This window comes from Hippocampus zosterae, chromosome 2, assembly GCF_025434085.1.
Source record: "Hippocampus zosterae strain Florida chromosome 2, ASM2543408v3, whole genome shotgun sequence".
Taxonomy (NCBI): domain Eukaryota; kingdom Metazoa; phylum Chordata; class Actinopteri; order Syngnathiformes; family Syngnathidae; genus Hippocampus; species Hippocampus zosterae.
Genome location: NC_067452.1, coordinates 38,220,978 through 38,238,766, shown reverse-complemented (window position 1 = coordinate 38,238,766; position 17,789 = coordinate 38,220,978). Strand labels below are relative to the sequence as shown.

At 44.6% G+C, this 17,789-nt stretch overlaps 1 protein-coding gene across 3 annotated transcripts in view; it reads right to left on the bottom strand.

The window, feature by feature from the left end:
* scn1lab (sodium channel, voltage-gated, type I like, alpha b) overlaps positions 1–17,789 on the bottom strand; it is a 40,749-nt gene that overhangs the window by 17,450 nt on the left and 5,510 nt on the right. Inside the window, exons 1-12 of one of the 3 annotated variants that reach the window (XM_052059132.1) lie at positions 14,851–15,341; positions 12,170–12,486; positions 11,185–11,302; positions 10,853–10,943; positions 9,728–9,856; positions 8,314–8,405; positions 6,592–6,882; positions 5,413–5,476; positions 5,140–5,281; positions 4,844–5,050; positions 3,484–3,762; positions 1,023–1,364 (exon numbers count right to left, since the gene is read on the bottom strand). In XM_052059132.1, the coding sequence (XP_051915092.1) occupies positions 1,023–1,364; positions 3,484–3,762; positions 4,844–5,050; positions 5,140–5,281; positions 5,413–5,476; positions 6,592–6,882; positions 8,314–8,405; positions 9,728–9,856; positions 10,853–10,943; positions 11,185–11,302; positions 12,170–12,436 (2,022 nt within the window). In that variant the 5' untranslated portion in view covers positions 12,437–12,486; positions 14,851–15,341. Of the gene's footprint in view, positions 1–1,022; positions 1,365–3,483; positions 3,763–4,843; positions 5,051–5,139; positions 5,282–5,412; positions 5,477–6,591; positions 6,883–8,313; positions 8,406–8,617; positions 8,710–9,727; positions 9,857–10,852; positions 10,944–11,184; positions 11,303–12,169; positions 12,487–14,850; positions 15,342–17,789 lie in introns of those variants that run through there. The other 2 variants (XM_052059131.1, XM_052059133.1) reach the window with 2 other exon arrangements.

The following is a 17,789-nucleotide window of genomic DNA, read 5'->3' as shown; positions in this document are numbered from 1 at the left end:
CATGGTTAAATTTCATGTTGTACAAAAATACTGCACCAAAATGGCTCCACCTCTCACTAAAAAGTAACTGGCAAGATGGCCAGTTTGTTGGAAGGTAGCAGATTTGAAGACACAAGAGAATGTTTAGCCACAGTTAACAATATGTCTATTCATTCATTCATTTTACGATCCGCTTTATCCTCACAAGAGTGCTGGAGCCTATCCCAGCCGTCTTCGGGCAGTAGGCAGGGGGACACCCTGAACCGGTTGCCAGCTAACCACCTGTGCGCACACTCACCCCTAGGGACAATTTAGAGTTTTCAATCAGCCTGCCATGCATATTTTTGGAATGTGGGAGGAAACCGGAGCACCCGGAGAAAACCCACGCAGGCCCGCGGAGAGCATGCAAACTCCACGCAGGGAGGCCGGAGCTGGGATTGAACCCTCCTACCTCTGCACTGTGAGGTTGATGCGCTAACCACTGGACCACCAGCAATACATCTATGATAATGTTCAATCGCTTCTAAAAAGACATTTCTTCATGGCTAGCTAGTTAGCTAGTGTTGCTAATACAATTATATCGAGGGGGCGGGGGGAGCAATTTCTGTTTTGGCTATTAATTTGTTCTTTTCTCAATCAAACGCGTAACAGGCATGAAGCTTTGCCCAACTACAGGTATTGTAACTTGACTTTCTTTGTCGGTTATGTAGGAAAGGATGACGTTGGATATTGTTATTGTGTCCAACCTTGAATGTTGTCATTCTCTTTTTTTCCCCCACTTTTATAAGCTTTAATCAAAATGTGAAAACCTTCGGAGCGCCTTTCATAAGTTAAGCTTCATGAGGTGGACTCGGCACACCACATCATAGCATACTGATGGATTGCCAGCTTTGTGCACACAGCAGATGAAATGACATCTTTTTGACAAAGAAAAATGAATACCAAGTCAAAGCAAAGTCAGTACGTGCAACTTGAATCAAATCTTTTTAGTCAGGTCCCCAACCAATTTATGCAAAAAACGTTTCAATAAAAAATATAGTCACCTCAGGCAGCAAGAGACCAACAGGAGAGTTAGGTACCGAGGTTCCTCCGACCAGCGAAACAACACCATTGCAGTCCACCGCGCAATGCATCTTGCCATTGGCAGGAAGCATCACACGAGGCACCCTGAGGCTCGTCTGGCTGATGGCGCTGCAGCGACGCTCCAGGCGACGTGGCAAGAACAGGGAGCCCCGCCGGCTGTCGCTCTCTTCGAAGGTGCTGTGCTCGTCGTCCGCAAAGTCGTTTTCTGAGCCCATGTCGCGTACTCGTCCACGGAAGCTGAAGAGGCTAGCTTGGCTGTTCCTCCGCGGCGAGAGGAGTGATCCGCGTACGCTGAGGAGAGACTGTGAAAGAAAGTTTCTGTGAGCTTTTGAAAGTACTTGCATGAGAGTATTTCACTTTTTTTTTTTAATAAACACAATGGAACCTTGATTTAACGGATCCCAATTTAAAGGATTTCAGATACAATAGACAGAAAATAGCGCCCAGTCAACTCAAAAGGCCACTTTGCACAGTAGTTGTCAAGCTCGGTTAATTCCAGAATTGGCCCTTATTTACTGGTGCTGTGACACAATCAACAAACAGAGACTGGGACACGTATTTCCAGGCTGTGCCCCTGTTGTCATATATATATATATATATTATATATATATACATACACACACACACACACACACACACACACACACACACACACACACACACACACACACACACACACACACACACACACACACACACACACACACACACACACACACACACACACACACACACACACACAGGCGGCCCGGTAGTCCAGTGGTTAGCACGTCGGCTTCACAGTGCAGAGGTACTGGGTTCGATTCCAGCTCCGGCCTCCCTGTGTGGAGTTTGCATGTTCTCCCCGGGCCTGCGTGGGTTTTCTCCGGGTGCTCCGGTTTCCTCCCACATTCCAAAAAATATGCGTGGCAGGCTGATTGAACACTCTAAATTGTCCCTAGGTGTGAGTGTGAGTGTGAGTGCGAATGGTTGTTTGTTTCTGTGTGCCCTGCGATTGGCTGGCAACCGATTCAGGGTGTCCCCCGCCTACTGCCCGAAGACAGCTGGCATAGGCTCCAGCACCCCCCGCGACCCTAGTGAGGATCAAGCGGCTCGGAAGATGAATGAATGAATGAATATATATACAGTACGGAATAGATTCTGCTCATGGACGTGCCAAAGTGGCGGCCATATTGGCAGGGGCGATCCTCCCAATAAAGCAAGGTCTCAAACTTACAGGGGCCATTTGTGGCCCGCATGATGATATTTTGCGGCCCTTAAATTGACATCAAAGTTTCAGGTTCGTGTGCCCCCTTACCTTTTTTTTTTCCTGTGTCATTGCCCTGAGGGGATTGTGTTTTGTTTACTTTTTTAAATCACTTATTGGCTACCATCGCTCAGGCTCATGACATCATTTGATGAAACATAATTTTGAAGTGACACCAAGTGGAAGGAAAAGATCTTGTCCCCCAGTCCCAGTATGTCTTTTTCAAAAGATGCCACGAAGAGAAAGGTTGTCAACCAATTTCCAGGAAAAAAAAGGGGGATGGAATGTTATTTTTGTTTGTTTGGGGGTTTTTTTCCGCACCGATGTGTTGAATGTCCGGAGAAAATCGCAGTGCTCCACAAATCAGACATTACTACTCAACTAGACATGTTAAAAAGTATGCAAAGAACCAAGGAGAATAGAGAGCGTTCCCGGTCACCAATTTTATCCACGTTCTAAAGAACTGCTAGTAGTCAGGGCTCAGACTATTAGCGGTTATTAATGAACTATTAATAACTATTCATTCATCTTCCTAACCGCTTGATCCTCACTAGGGTCGCGGGGGGTGCTGGAGCCTATCCCAGCTGTCTCCGGGCAGTAGGCGGGGGACACCCTGAATCGGTTGCCAGCCAATCGCAGGGCACACAGAGACGAACAACCATCCACGCTCACACTCACACCTAGGGACAATTTAGAGTGTTCAATCAGCCTGCCACACATCTTTTTGGAATGTGGGAGGAAACCGGAGCACCCGGAGAAAACCCACGCAGGCCCGGGGAGAACATGCAAACTCCACACAGGGAGGCCGGAGCTGGGATCGAACCCGGTACCTCTGCACTGTGAAGCCGACGTGCTAACCACTGGACTACCGGGCCGCCCCTATTAATAACTATTAAACTATTAATGAAGATTGAGAAAACTTGGACAAGTTGTACTTTTTTTTTTTTTTTTGGTAATACTTTAACCGTTTTGCTGCGGAATACTTAAGGCAGCCCAGACAGAGATCCAGACCTCCACATGAATTGAGTTTGAGACCCCTGCATTCAAGGCAATGGAAAGTATGGACAGGAGCTAAGCGGTGCCGTGGGCACACAGGTCAAGAGCGGCTAAACGACTTATACGCTACACAAGTAAAAGGTCATTGTGTTTGAGGGTAAAAAAAAAAAAAAAAATACCTGATTGGGTGAGGAGCACCTCTTCTCATAGGAAAGTCGGTTCACATCCATGGAGAAGTGGAAGGATCTGTTAATGCTGTCCACAGTTACAGATTTATGGAACTTGTTGCACGCGCCCCTCTCCTCCTCCTCTTCCTCCTTCTGTTTCCTTTTCTTCCGCCTGTTGCGTCGCTCTTTTGCACTTTTCGAACTGAGCTTGGATGTCATAGAGGACGACTCCGAGGCGGGGCCCCCCCTGCCGCTGTACTCCCCGCTCTCCGTGGCGGCTGCCGCGGCAACCTGTCGACCAATCGGAAAACCAAACACAGTTGTCATGGCGACCGTGGTGGCTGTCTGAAAGGCTTGCGCAAAGGAGTATGAGGAGAAAGCCTGCCAGCTGAAAGCAGTCATGGCAGCGCTGACAAATCGGTGTCTGCTCTCAGAATCTTTGCGTTATTTGTTGCTTGCAAACTACATTTTTTAATTTACTTCGGAAGAACCATATCGCCCGCAGACTCATTTGTGCTCTTTGGCTCTAATCTGTTGATATTTGATGTCTTTCATGGTTGTTATCGGATTTTAGAGGAAGCTGGTGTCGAAAGATGATTTTGGAGACACTGGATTGACATTTTCTTGAGCAGTGTGCCGCTGCTGGTGTTTGCTCTGGTGCATAGATGCTTGCGTGGCTGAAAAATAATACTGCGCAATTCCAAATCTAATCATCTCCAACGCAATTGAAATGTTCTCATATCCTGGGTTTTGTTTAGAATGGCTTGGCTCTCATTAAAACTAAAACGAAAATGAAATATCAAAATGTTTTTTTTCTAAATGAGACAATGAATACACAATAGTCGTATCACTCAAACTACTTACTCAACATCATCCATGTTCTCTGCTCCTTTTATGTATGTATTTATTCCTCTCACAGTATAGTAAATCATAATAATAATGGAGTTCGATGCCCAACGACACATCCACTTCTCAATTTTAAAAAGCTAAACATGTTCTTGCCGGGCGGCCCGGTAGTCCAGTGGTTAGCACGTCGGCTTCACAGTGCAGAGGTACCGGGTTCGATTCCAGCTCAGGCCTCCCTGTGTGGAGTTTGCATGTTCTCCCCGGGCCTGCGTGGGTTTTCTCCGGGTGCTCTGGAGAAAACCGGATGCGTGGCAGCCTGATTGAACACTCTAAATTGTCCCTAGGTGTGAGTGTGAGTGCGAATGGTTGTTCGTCTCTGTGTGCCCTGCGATTGGTTGGCAACCGATTCAGGGTGTCCCCCGCCTACTGCCCGAGGACAGCTGGGATAGGCTCCAGCACCCCCCGCGACCCTAGTGAGGATCAAGCGGCTCGGAAGATGAATGAATGAATGAATGAATGTTCTTGCCTGTGCTTCCTCCTGCTGCCTTTTCAGCTGCTCCAGCATGGCCTGGAACTCCTCCTCTTTTTGTTGAGCCTCTTCTATGGTGGCCTGATTCTGCTCATCATAAGCCATGGCCACAACAGCCAAGATCAGATTGACGAGGTAGAAGGAACCCAAGAAGATCACCAAAACGAAGAAGACCATGTAGGGCTTCCCTGCCGCACGCAAAGTCTAATGGATCCAAGATTACAATGATCGCAATAACGCAATCGTTTTGGAAATCAACGCAACAACACGTCACGAGGGTGCGAGCCACAAACCTGCTGATAGAGGTTTTCCCAGTAGTCCTGGGTCATCAATCGGAATAGTGACAGGAAAGCCCAACTGAAAGTGTCAAAACTTGTGTAGCCGTAGTTTGGATTAAGGCCCGCTTTGATGCAAACGAAGCCTTCTGGGCAAAGCCTGTCACACAATGACTTCAGTTCATTTGGAATTCAAGGACATTTTGATGTGGGAATCGCAGGTTTGGCTATGACGTATGAGCAAACTTTCTTCTGTCAGAGCTTGTTCGATAAAAGTAAAAAAGTCCTTACCCAGCCCCGGTGCCGTTTCCACAAAGCAGAGCATCCCTGCGCCCGGGGAGGTAATAGTAATTGTCTAAAAGAGAAGACAGCATAAATGTTAAAGCTTTGATTTCACCACTTTTTGCCACTCTTAAATGGGCCTTCAGTGATCTGGAAAGTCAAGTCGTTTGAAGGACACACACACGCTTTGTTTTTCTTTGAGGAGCGATTTTGTTGATCAATTTTTGTTTTTTACTGAATGGATGGAATTAAAAACAAATTTTAAAAAAATATGATTCAGTAAAGGGCAGCCCTGTAGTCCAGTGGTTAGCACGTCGGCTTCACAGTGCAGAGGTACCGGGTTCGATTCCAGCTCCGGCCTCCCTGTGTGGAGTTTGCATGTTCTCCTGCGTGGGTTTTCTCCGGGTGCTCCGGTTTCCTCCCACATTCCAAAAACATGCGTGGCAGGCTGATTGAACACTCTAAATTGTCCCTAGGTGTGAGTGTGAGTGCGAATGGTTGTTCGTTTCTGTGTGCCCTGCGATTGGCTGGCAACCGATTCAGGGTGTCCCCCGCCTATTGCCCGAAGACGGCTGGGATAGGCTCCAGCTCCCCCCGCGACCCTAGTGGGGGTCAAGTGGTTAGGAAGATGAATGATTCAGTAAATAAATGCCAAAATAATCAACCGATTAATTGAAAATTAAAATAACCTTTAGTTGCAGCCCGAAACCTAAATCCAACTGTACTTTTTGATTGCTCAGTTAATTGATCTGAAAGTTTTAATTTATTTGCTCTTGCGTAGATAATGTCATTTTGTTCTTCTCCCAATTCCAGCGATATGCGATGAATGACAAGCAGAAAAATTTCGATAGATGGCCGAATTAACCAATTAAGCTTTCAATCCACCTATTCATATACAACAAAATAATAGCTTTGTGCTCATCTAAATTGCATTTCGTAAAATTAAACGTAAAATGGGATGAGATCGTCATCATTATATTAGTTGGAGTGCTGTGTACATTTTCTATGACATTTTGCCTTAAGTGGCCTTAAGTGGCTCATAAAGTCTTTTTTTCACTGTTTCACACTATGTCAGACTTTAAATTAGGCGGTTGTGAAGTAAGGTTTTTCTTTCAGTAAGGATTATCTGACTCTGTAAACTAATTTGAAGCCACGTGCAGCACATCCGTCCCTCGTTACCGAGCTTACCGCTATCGTTGATGTACTTGGTCCAGTTGAAGCTGCTCTCTGTGCTGTTCAGGAAAGTGTCGTTGACCTCCGCGAGGCTGCTATTGAAAAGGAACATGTCGGCGGCCAAAGTGCTGCTGCTGTTGGTGTCGTTGCCAATGTTGGGCAAGCGCACGCACTTCTGCCTTAGATTGCCCATGAAGAGCTGCAGGCCAATGAGAGCAAAGACGCTGAGGCAGAACACCGTCAGGATCATAACGTCCGACAGCTTTTTAACTGACTGGATCAATGCGCCGACGATTGTCTTCAAGCCTGAGTGGGAGACGGGGGGGGGGGGGGGGGGGGGGGGGATGGGGTGGTGAGACATGGCGCAAGGAGAAACGATTACTACCCGGCACAAGTCATCTGAAGCCTGGAAGACAAGACGAAAAAAAAAAACACAATATTGAAGAAAAGAAACTTATATTTCCTGAGGTGAGACTATGAGGGAATAGCTTGTTCATTCATTCATTCATCTTCTGTACCGCTTGATCCTCACTAGGGTCACGGGGGTGCTGGAGCCTAACCCAGCTGTCTCCGTGCAGTAGGCGGGGGACACCCTGAATCGGTTGCCAGCCAATCGCAGGGCACACATAGACGAACAACCATCCACACTCGCAGCAAGGGACAATTTAGAGTGTTCAATTAGCCTGCCATGCATATTTTTGGAATGTGGGAGGAAACCGGAGCACCTGGAGAAAACCCACGCAGGCCCGGGGAGAACATGCAAACTCCACAGGAATAGCTTGTGTTCTTCCAAATTTATTTTCGCAGCAAAAATGTTGTGACAATGCCAAAGCTCATCACAAAATCCTGTTAAAAATTATTTGTTAACTAATACATCCATTTTCCGAACCGCTTAATCCTCACAAGGGTCGCGGGGGGGTGCTGGAGCCTATTCCAGCCGTCTTCGGGCAGTAGGCGGGGGACACCCTGAATCGGTTGCCAGACAATCACAGGGCACACATAGACAAACAACCATCCACGCTCACACTCACACCTAGGGACAATTTAGAGCGTCCAATCAGCCTGCCATGCATGTTTTTGGAATGTGGGAGGAAACCGGAGCACCCGGAGAAAACCCACGCAGGCCCGCGGAGAACATGCAAACTCCACACAGGGAGGCCAGAGCTGGAATCAAACCCGGTACCTCTGCACTGTGAAGCCAACGCGCTAACCACTGGACTACCAGGCCGCCTTAACTAATGCAGTACTTCATTTATTTATTTATTTTTATTGGTGGGGGGGGGGCATTGGCATGGCTGTGGATTTCATCATATGCAATTACCAGTGAGTTGCTGATTGATTTTCTCAATGAAAAGTGCTTCGAACTATCACTCACCACAGAACATAAGATGCCTCAAACAGGAATTATGCACATGACACACAAACGCACACACGTTTAGTTTTGCCACCAGAAAATCTTCCTTTGCAATGTCTCATGCAAAACAGAAAAAAACACAAAGTCCACAGGTGGCTTTTTCAAGGCAAAAAATGGATTTCAAATTCTGCTTTTCTACTCATCTAAAAGCGAGGAATCCTTGAAATCTATGCAGATTGGAACCAGATCCCATCTTTTTTTTGTTTGTTTCGTTTTTTTTTTTCAAGGCAACTTGAAGGATGGCAAAATGAGATGTTGCCAAAAACGCCACTTATAGCAGTGAGCATTTCATTCGTCCCTTTTGGCCTTGATGGTGTGCTCACCTGGGATGACCGATATAGTTTTCAGGGCCCGCAGAACCCTGAAGGTTCGCAGTGCCGATACATTGCCCAGGTTCACAAACTCTGTGACATATCTGTAAGGGAGGAGGTAGCGAGGCGGGGGAGGGGCAAGTGCGGCGGGGTACGGGGAGTTGCGAGGTGTTTTCGGGTTGCACATGTTCACGCGCACACAACGCAGGCAGCCACGCCCAAAGCACAATGACACAAAGGGGGGGGGAGGGGTCGTGGAAAAGGGGAGGGAGTGGCAAATGGTCACGCACAGGAGGATAAATTCGGGCAGGCTTACCTGGTATCACTGAGATAGTTTTCAAAGCTCTCAATACTCTGAATGTGCGCAGAGCTGAAACATTGCCTAGGTTTATAAACTCTGTTATATACCTGCAGATATTAAATGCACAGTTATCACATAGCATTGCTCAAATATCAGCACAAACACACACAACGGGCATTTAGGAAAGAAAAGACCACTCTCAAAAAAAAAGGAAAAAAAGTAAGCCTTCATGTATACCGATAGTAGTAAAAAATTAAAAAGATTCCATCGTGCCTCAATTATGAGTCGCTACAGTAAAAGTAGCAACTCATGGCGATTCAAATCTGCTCTGTACAAGCGCACACTCTGATCCCGCCAGAAATGCACCGCGATGCCTGCAGCCTTCAACCTGAAGGCAATCGGCCTGACCATTGAGCTCCTGAGCTTGGGGGGAAATTAATCAATGAAGAAGGAGCGTGGAGGATGACATTGAATACATGTGACTATCCAAGGATTGGACCTTAGGGCACAAGCAGAATTGCGTCAGTTTTGGTCAGGTGATATGACCGGATATTCAACCCTGGGAAGTAAATTCTCACCAAGAAACTTCTTTTCATCACTGTTTTTGTGAAGGTGTGGCCTTGGGCTTTCGTGGCTGATTCCTGATGATGTAATTCATCATGGTAGCATACAACAGAATTAATTCCGAAGTCTACAAAAAGCATCTTTTACAACAGAAAAATGCCCTCAAATTAATTTGGAGAAGCTGCGTCATGCAACAAGAAAATACCCCAAAGAAAATAGATACAAGGACTTAATCGGGGGAGAAAAATTGAAGGACTTCGACTCGCAAAGTCAATCACCAGACCTCAACCCAACAGAGCATGTATTTCACCTCCTGCAGAGGAGACTCGGGAGAGAAATCCACATAATAAAGGTTATGCCACCAAATATGAAAGCCTGTTCCTATACTTTTGCTCACTTGGCTCAAGTGGGTGGCTTCAAACAAAAGTTGCTCTGTCCTGAGTTGTTGAACATAGCTAGATAAAAATAGCATGAAATAAAAGATGGACTTGTGAACTTTTGTCTGATGCGCATCTTTTGATCTGAAAGTCGAAAAGGGTGAAAGTGGGCTGAGATACTTACGCCATCATGATCACACTAAAGTCTAGCCAGTTCCAAGGGTCGCGCAGAAAAGTGAACTTCCCCATGCAGAAGCCTCTGGCCAGGATCTTTATGAGGGACTCAAAAGTGTAAATCCCTGTGAAAGTGTATCTGGCGAATAAGCAACAATGACAAAGATCGTATTAAAGACAGACGGCGGTAGCTAAATGATTTAGCGTTGATTCATCCGTCTTGTCATGTTTACGTTATTTGTGATCAAACATGGCTTTGGCTTTTGTTACCGTCACGAGCAAAGGCAATGCGAGGGAGGGTTACCGTACTACTAAAGTGTTTAAAGAAATCGAGCAAATGCTTCAAATGGACAGCATTTCCATTTGCAGAAGTCAACGAATTCTAAGTTGTGTCTCAAAATTGACATGTAAATGCCAGGAAATAAAATCTCATCTCATATTTATCTTTTGACCCAATGTTTTCCCTATACAACAAAAAAAATTATCAAGGAATTGAATGTGCCAGTCAAACCGCCCCACCACAGACACGCCAGTTGCGCCGCGGTCAGGGGGGGTGCTTGTAAAACATATTGAGGATGAGAGTATGAAGAATAACACATTCAATGAACTGATTTCTACTATGATTATTTTAGAGGATGCACACTGATGTCATAGTATAATGAATGAAAGATATTCACCAGAATCGAGATCAAACCCACCAAAATCTCGATACATCACCTGCGCCACAACTTAGACCTGATTTCTTAAGCTATAAAGTTTAGTCTACTCTCTGCCACTAAATTTTGTTCTTGATTTTACTGTTTGGTGCTTTCTAAGCCTTTATTACCTATTTGTCTTACTGTTTGTTGTGCATGTTAAATTGCTCCATGTACAGCACTTTGTATGCAGCGATGGCTGTTTGAAAGTGCTCGAGAAATACTGTTGACTTGACTTGACTAAATTGTCAATGTCAGTGCACCGGGCAATGTAATGAAAAATTTTGCCAAATTCTCATGCACAATATATTAGACTTGCCCCAGAACAAAAAAAGATATGCCTGTTTCTATGACGAGCGTATCTTACGAAAGCGCGAAAATGTCATTTATGAGAACAGAGAAGCAATGACTCAATTGGAAAAGAGAGAAAAGGGACTTACTCCACATTCTTGGCCCATTCCGGAGGGTTACTTAGGGTCATGAAAGCACAGTTGGTTAGGATGGTGAACATGATCAACATGCTGAACATCGTTGAAACACAAGAGTCAAGGAACACAATAGAAAACATGAGTCGTGTGTGTGTCTTAACCTCCATGGCAGAGGCTCCGTCGAACCCCCGAGACTGATTCACCGAACCACTAGGGTTCGGTCGAACCCAGGTTAAGAACCACTGATATATAGTTTCCTCATCACTTACATTTAATAACAGCTTGTCTGATCAACACCTCAATCTATATGAAGCACTGTCAATAACACACTTGAAAAGGATATGAGTGGACTAAAACTCTAATAGCTATCCTCCGAAGCGGGTTGAAGGGACTTAAAATATACAAGGCATGAGTGGCGTTGAAACGGAAGATTGCCTTCCCACGATTCAGTACTATGAAGGTCTGAATAGGAGACAAAAAGTAGCGAAGACATTGAATTTCATTATGTACGTTCGGTCTTGAACTGGACAAGTGATTTTAAATTGCACCGGCAAATTGGTGCCGTTGTGGAATCCAACTTCTTAGGCAGCTTGATAAAGTAAAGCCTCTTCTTTCTCAAGAACACTTTGAAACAGTCATTCATGCCTTCGTCACGTCTAAGGCGGGTTAGTGTAATTCGCTTTACTTTGGAGTCAGACGATCCTCCATGAAGTGTCTCCAGGTGGTCCAAAATGCTGCTGCTGGTATCGTGACTGGTACTAGTAAGAGGGAGCACATAACCCCTACTCTGGTATCCCTTCACTGGCTCATTTTAGAATTATTTTTAACATTCTATTACTTGATTCAAATCGTTAACTGTCCTCGCTCCACCGTCCCTTTCTGAGCTCCTCCGCCCCTGCCCGGTGCCTCAGGTCTGCGGACCAGACACTATCAGAGGTACCGAGAACTACGCGGAGGGTCAGCGGGAATCAAGCCTTTTCCATTGGTGGTCCCTCTCTTTGGAATAACCTCCTGCTGAAGGTTAGGGAAGTGTTTTGGGGTCATAGTTTGTAGTACATTTTTAAGATTCAAGCGATTTGATATCTGCAATTCTAATCATTTTTAGGGAGGCATTAATTACTCACAGTTTTTCATTATTCATGGAATGGCTCAGTCCCCTTTCCCCTGTGAGGTTTACCGTACTCCCAAATTGGATGCCATTTGGGGCATTCACAAAGTGGTTTCAAGGTGCCACTGCACTCGTTGTTACCAAATTTCAACTACGTCCATTCCCCAACCCCTGAACAGAAACTGGAGGGTCAGATAATTTAGCGATGGATTCCAACAGACCTTCTGATTGCTGTAATAGCTGTCCAAATCCTCCAGAGGAGTGGACACCAAACCGGGAGGGATGTCACCATAGATGAAAGGGAGTGATTTTCCAGCCTCCAAGTCACTGTTGGGCTTGGGCCCGTTGTCATCGTCGCAGTCGCTGCGACGATCTCCCCGTGGTCTCCGAGCCTCTTCTTCGGCGATGCACCTTTCAATGGCGGCCAGAGACTCCGGGACAAAGGGGCGAAAGCTGTCAGGACCAGGCGGTACCAGCAACTGGGCCATTTTGTCATCCTGCTCCTTTAGGTCGAGAGTAGCTCAGTTGGACTAGGGAGCTGCGACACAAAAGGAAATAAAGAGTTATCAGTTGGGTTGTGTGATATCATACCGTACATGATACGTAAAATTGCATATTCCAGTTCTTATGATGGGGCGGCCCGGTAGTCCAGTGGTTAGCACGTCGGCTTCACAGTGCAGAGGTACCGGGTTCGATTCCAGCTCCGGCCTCCCTGTGTGGAGTTTGCATGTTCTCCCCGGGCCTGCGTGGGTTTTCTCCGGGTGCTCCGGTTTCCTCCCACATTCCAAAAACATGCATGGTAGGCTGTTTGGACGCTCTAAATTGTCCCTAGGTGTGAATGTGAGCGTGGATGGTTGTTCGTCTCTGTGTGCCCTGCGATTGGCTGGCAACTGATCCAGGGTGTCCCCCGCCTACTGCCCGAAGACGGCTGGGATAGGCTCCAGCACCCCCCACGACCCTAGTGAGGATTAAGCGGTCCAGAAAATGGATGGATAGATGGATGGATGGACAGTTCTTATGATGTTGACTGGCACATACAGTATGTTCCATTGTGTGTGTTGTGTGCAGCAATAAAAAAAACTAATCACAGTGGAATTGACACATATCTTGTCAAAATAATTCCCTTGATATGGTCTGTTTCTTCCCAACAATTCAACTCAACGGTCATTTTTTTTACTAGAGTGATCAGAAATGTCTTTCCATTAAAAATTGCCAAGTTCCAAACAATGACTGATTCCAAAAATGTGCACACAATCCTTTAAAAAAAAAAAGCAAACGGCACTAGTTAAGTGAGATGGTCACAAACGTGGCCAAGTACACATCAAGACTCAAATATATGTAAACGGAGGGATTTAACCTGACGTGCGTCACAGACGGGCTTCCGTCGTCTGTGCGGCATCTGTGCGCGGCCTACCAGACCATCTTATTAAGACGTGACAGGCACGACATGATAGCCCCCTTGTGCGCAGTGCTGTGCTGATGAATGAAAGAAGCGACGTCATGCATGGACTCTTCTAACTCAAAAGTTTGAGGTTGTGAAGTCCTTTGTGGAAGAATTGCCGTTGTCACACTGGCATTCAAAGCAGAGTTTTTCTCAAGGCGAGTGAGGAGAGTAAAGAATTCAGAAAATGGACTGTTTTCAGTCTACTGGGTTTAGGTGGGAGGGGGGACAGTAGTTTTAGAGGTCCAATTGGATGGGCATAGCATGCATTGTTATCCTATGATAATCTGATGCGATTCAAAATAGAGTACATGAAAAAAAATTATGAATTTACTCAATTTTATTTCATCAAGTGCTTACGTGTAGCAAATTTCTTATTAATATATTAAGTGTCTACATTTCAAGCAAGCACTTCGACACCATTCCTTGCAAATCACAATGTGCCCCTCACGTGAGCCATTTGTAAAAGTGGCCCTCGGGCATGTGGTTTTAACTAGTCCCTCCGAGTACTGTGTTGGTGACCACTAGCTTGAATTTGATTGCCATCATCTTTGGCCCCTTTCGCATTTAACCTTTTCTTTACGACCAAGCCATAAAACCAACCGAGGCTTTGAAGTCAACAATTAGTGGCAAACACAAGAGGTCCAAATCCAGGCCCGGAAACCACATGTCGTTCAACACGAAGCCTACCTAAACCACGGAGTGGGAAAAAAAACGAACCACGAACAAGTCAACACAAATCCTCCGCATGAACAATAAGAGCGACACATGTGACAATTCTATATTTGAAGATGATTTCGCGAGTGGAACTCTCTGAAAGGGGTCTGGGCGTGTCCTTGCCAGATGTGGGTCTATTTGCCCACAACCCATCTCTAAAAGGGAGCGGCCACTTGTCGGAAAACAGGCAAATGCCTTTTATTTTCAGTGAATAACAATACCAGCAGTCCCTGGGTCATTGAAATGGTTAAGTCTCAACGTTTTATTTCGACCTGACGCAATGGAGGCTGACAGGATGACTAATATAGCAAGCCCGGTGTTATTTTTCGTCCATTTTGTGTTCGCCAATCATCCAATGTTATCCTCTATTTATTTACACCTCGCCAAGAGAAGACAAAATGGATGAGTCACGATTGCTTGCATATATTAGAGAACGGTGCTTTGAAAGTGATTTTTTTTTGTTTTGTTTTGTTTGTCTGACTTGAGGACTCATCACGCGCATAATTGTCACACGTACAACAGGTTGACGTTAGATTTCGCACATTAAGGCAGTTTCGTAAAATACCAATCATCATGGAGCTGTCTGACAGGCTTAAATTTTAAATGACTAACGTAATGGCTGACGTGTATAATTTCAAGTTTAAATTGTTATTTAAACCTGGCGACTTTAAGGGACGATTTCTCAATGTTCTACTTGACAAGTCGAAGGTGTCACACGTCAAGGAGAAGATGACAGGTACTCACCATCATTACGACGTTCCGCAAGTGGCCCCTAAGGAAAAATCCCGGCTCATATTCCGCTTTTTCTTAAAACCGGATTGATGGACAGGACAAAATAGACAAATGAAACGCATCTCGAAATCTTATCTCACAAAAGAGACGAATGTCTTGTCTCTCATAAGAAGCGGGCGTTAGTGTCTTTCGAGGCCTTCTCAACGAATTTTGCTCGCTTCCCGTCGGTTCGACTTGAGCACAATGGATGTGCAATGGTGGCATTAAACGAAACCTTCGAGGACGTCAACAACGCACCCGCGAGGACGACAAGCACACCTGCTGTCAGATGGAAGAAAAACACATAGCGACGACAATATCAACGTCATTTTTAATTCATTGTATTTATTGAAGGTTATTTGCCAATTTTTCATCTGATAAGGGCTATCGTGCTGTGTATAATCACGGAGGACATAAAAAAAAAATCAAAATACAGTTGAAGTCTCCTCGCTTTGCCTTAGGAAATGTTGCCACCTGTTGGCTAGCTCTTCATATTGCGTCATGGAGCTGCTGTAAATGTCTCCCGCGTGTCCACTAGTCAAAATGTTCCCTTGGATGTGTTCAGTACATCCAAGAATTGACAACCACACCCAGTCTCACACTGCGTGTAAAGTACACGTCCAGGTATTTGTGTTGGGGGGGGAAAAAAGAAAGCACCGATTCAACTTCTCTTCAGAAGTCGAAGAGAATCCGTTTAGAAGAGGAAAGTAAAAAGAGTAGAGACGAGGGTCCTAGTTGTCTAAATTCAGCGAAAACAAAATTGTTTGAGAAAATAAAAACAATTAACAAATAACCAACATGGTGTTCATTATGGCAATTCAAAGCGACTGTGCTTTACGCCTGCTTGACGGCTTTTATTTTATTTTTTTTTCAGATCTTATCTTGTCACAGTATTTCATTTTAAACTGATGTTAGCCCCGCAGGGTGTATGTAACCCCACGGGACAAAAGTGCTGAGGAGAAAATCTGAAGTTGTCAGGTGCCCTGGAATAGACGCATTGTCGCACGGCCCTGCTGTAATTTAAAGAACACTGTGGAATCTTGCAAGTGTTTATTGAACAAAATTATGTCCGCTGAACTCATCACAGCCAGCTTCCCAAATTGAGTTGAGCGGTTTCGGGAGATCACCAAGATCAAGGTTATTGTCAATCTAGCCCAGGTGTCACCAACATTTTTGAGGGTGAGAGCAACTTCATGTGTACCGATTGTGTGAAGGGCTACCAAATTGATACACGTCTGAAATAACATATTTGTCCAAAATACCTTCAATAATATGAGGATGGGTTATTTTTAATACTTGATGATTTAAATTGTCAGACTTTGATCGTGTTTCGAAATGTCTCACAGTACTGCCAATGTTTGCATTTTTAAATCATAATTTCTACTAGCAAATCACAATGTCCAGGCACTGGCGGGCTACTCAAGTGGTCTTCACGGGCTACCTGGTGCCCGCGGGCACCATGTTGGTGACCACTGATCTAGCCAATATTTGATTTATTTATGATCATTTTTTAAACCTCAAAAACTAAAACAGCCCAAATGAAAAATTAACTGAACACAAACAAACGACAGCCTACATGTTTCCCCACCAGAATTTTCAGGGGGGAGGGGGGGCGGTTGGCCAACTTGACATAGGTTACTTTATTATATCACTCGCTAATTCGATGGTGTCCAAACTATGGCACATGGGTCATTTATAGCCTCTCCAGTTTTTTTGTGCTCAGTGCGAGTGCTGATAATTTCTAGTTGATTATATAGGGTTGCCAGACACACCCAAATCCTGAAAAATCCCCCAAAAGTATACATGGACATATAAGCTGAAATACTGAGCTTGATTCCTTTGAAATTCCTGTCATTTTCCTTTTTTTAAATAGATAATTGGCCTCCCTGTTCCAATACTTTTGGAGAGAAGTGATCACTATTAGTGCTGCAGTATGAAGTCGAATACACAGAAGTAATTGGCAGCAAGCTGCGACAAGCTACATTATTCATTCGAAGCGATGTAATAAATTGGGCCTCCTTTGGCTTCTGCAATGTCGTTCTGCTTAAAGGAAGGATCTTTTCAACTCAATTTGGATTTGTAGAAAGATAAAAAAAAATAAGTGGGGTCGTTTGATTTGTTGCAATTTAGCATTCTTGAAACAGGAGTTTAACTGTGGACGATACATACCATATCCATTTTGACAGAGGTGGTCAAAGATCAGTTTGGCAGGAACATGATTTTGCCTCAGTGGAATTTTCACAAGATGGCTCAAGATGTGCCCCATGCCAATTTTACATTTGCAACAAAAATAGGTTTCGATATTTGGTTTTATTCTATTGTACTGTATTGTATTGTATTGTATCATAGTTGTCTTGAAAGGCGCTTATAAATAAAATGTATTATTATTATTATTATATTATAGTTGTAAAAAAACAAAGCTGAGATCAACTGTCGTGATTCTAAATTCATGGTAATATTAAAATAATTTCTACATGATGATAAAACGACAATGTATGTCATTTTCTAAAGACTACGTTTATTTAGGTAATTGTGCTCCCTGCTTTTACATTTCAGGGTTGCATTGAGTGGCATGAAGTGGTTAATGTTCATTAAGAGTTACATCGGTTCGAGGTGAAACGGTATGTTGCCATGACTAATGTGTGTTTTATGTTGTTGAGATGCACGTAGTTCTGTTGTACATTGTGTCATATTTTTGTCATAATTTCTCACCCAAAAATTGCTGTTCATCAGCGATGGACGTGTGGACAATGAAGACTCTTGGACATTGGTCGACTCGTCAAGTCTTTCTAAACAAGGAAGAAAACTTTTAGGAGCAGTTACACTGATTACTTCGCGGATTTTCGCCTATGGCGGGTTAATTTTGGAACGAAACTTGTGCGAGGGTTCACTTAAACGACGAATTGGTTAAA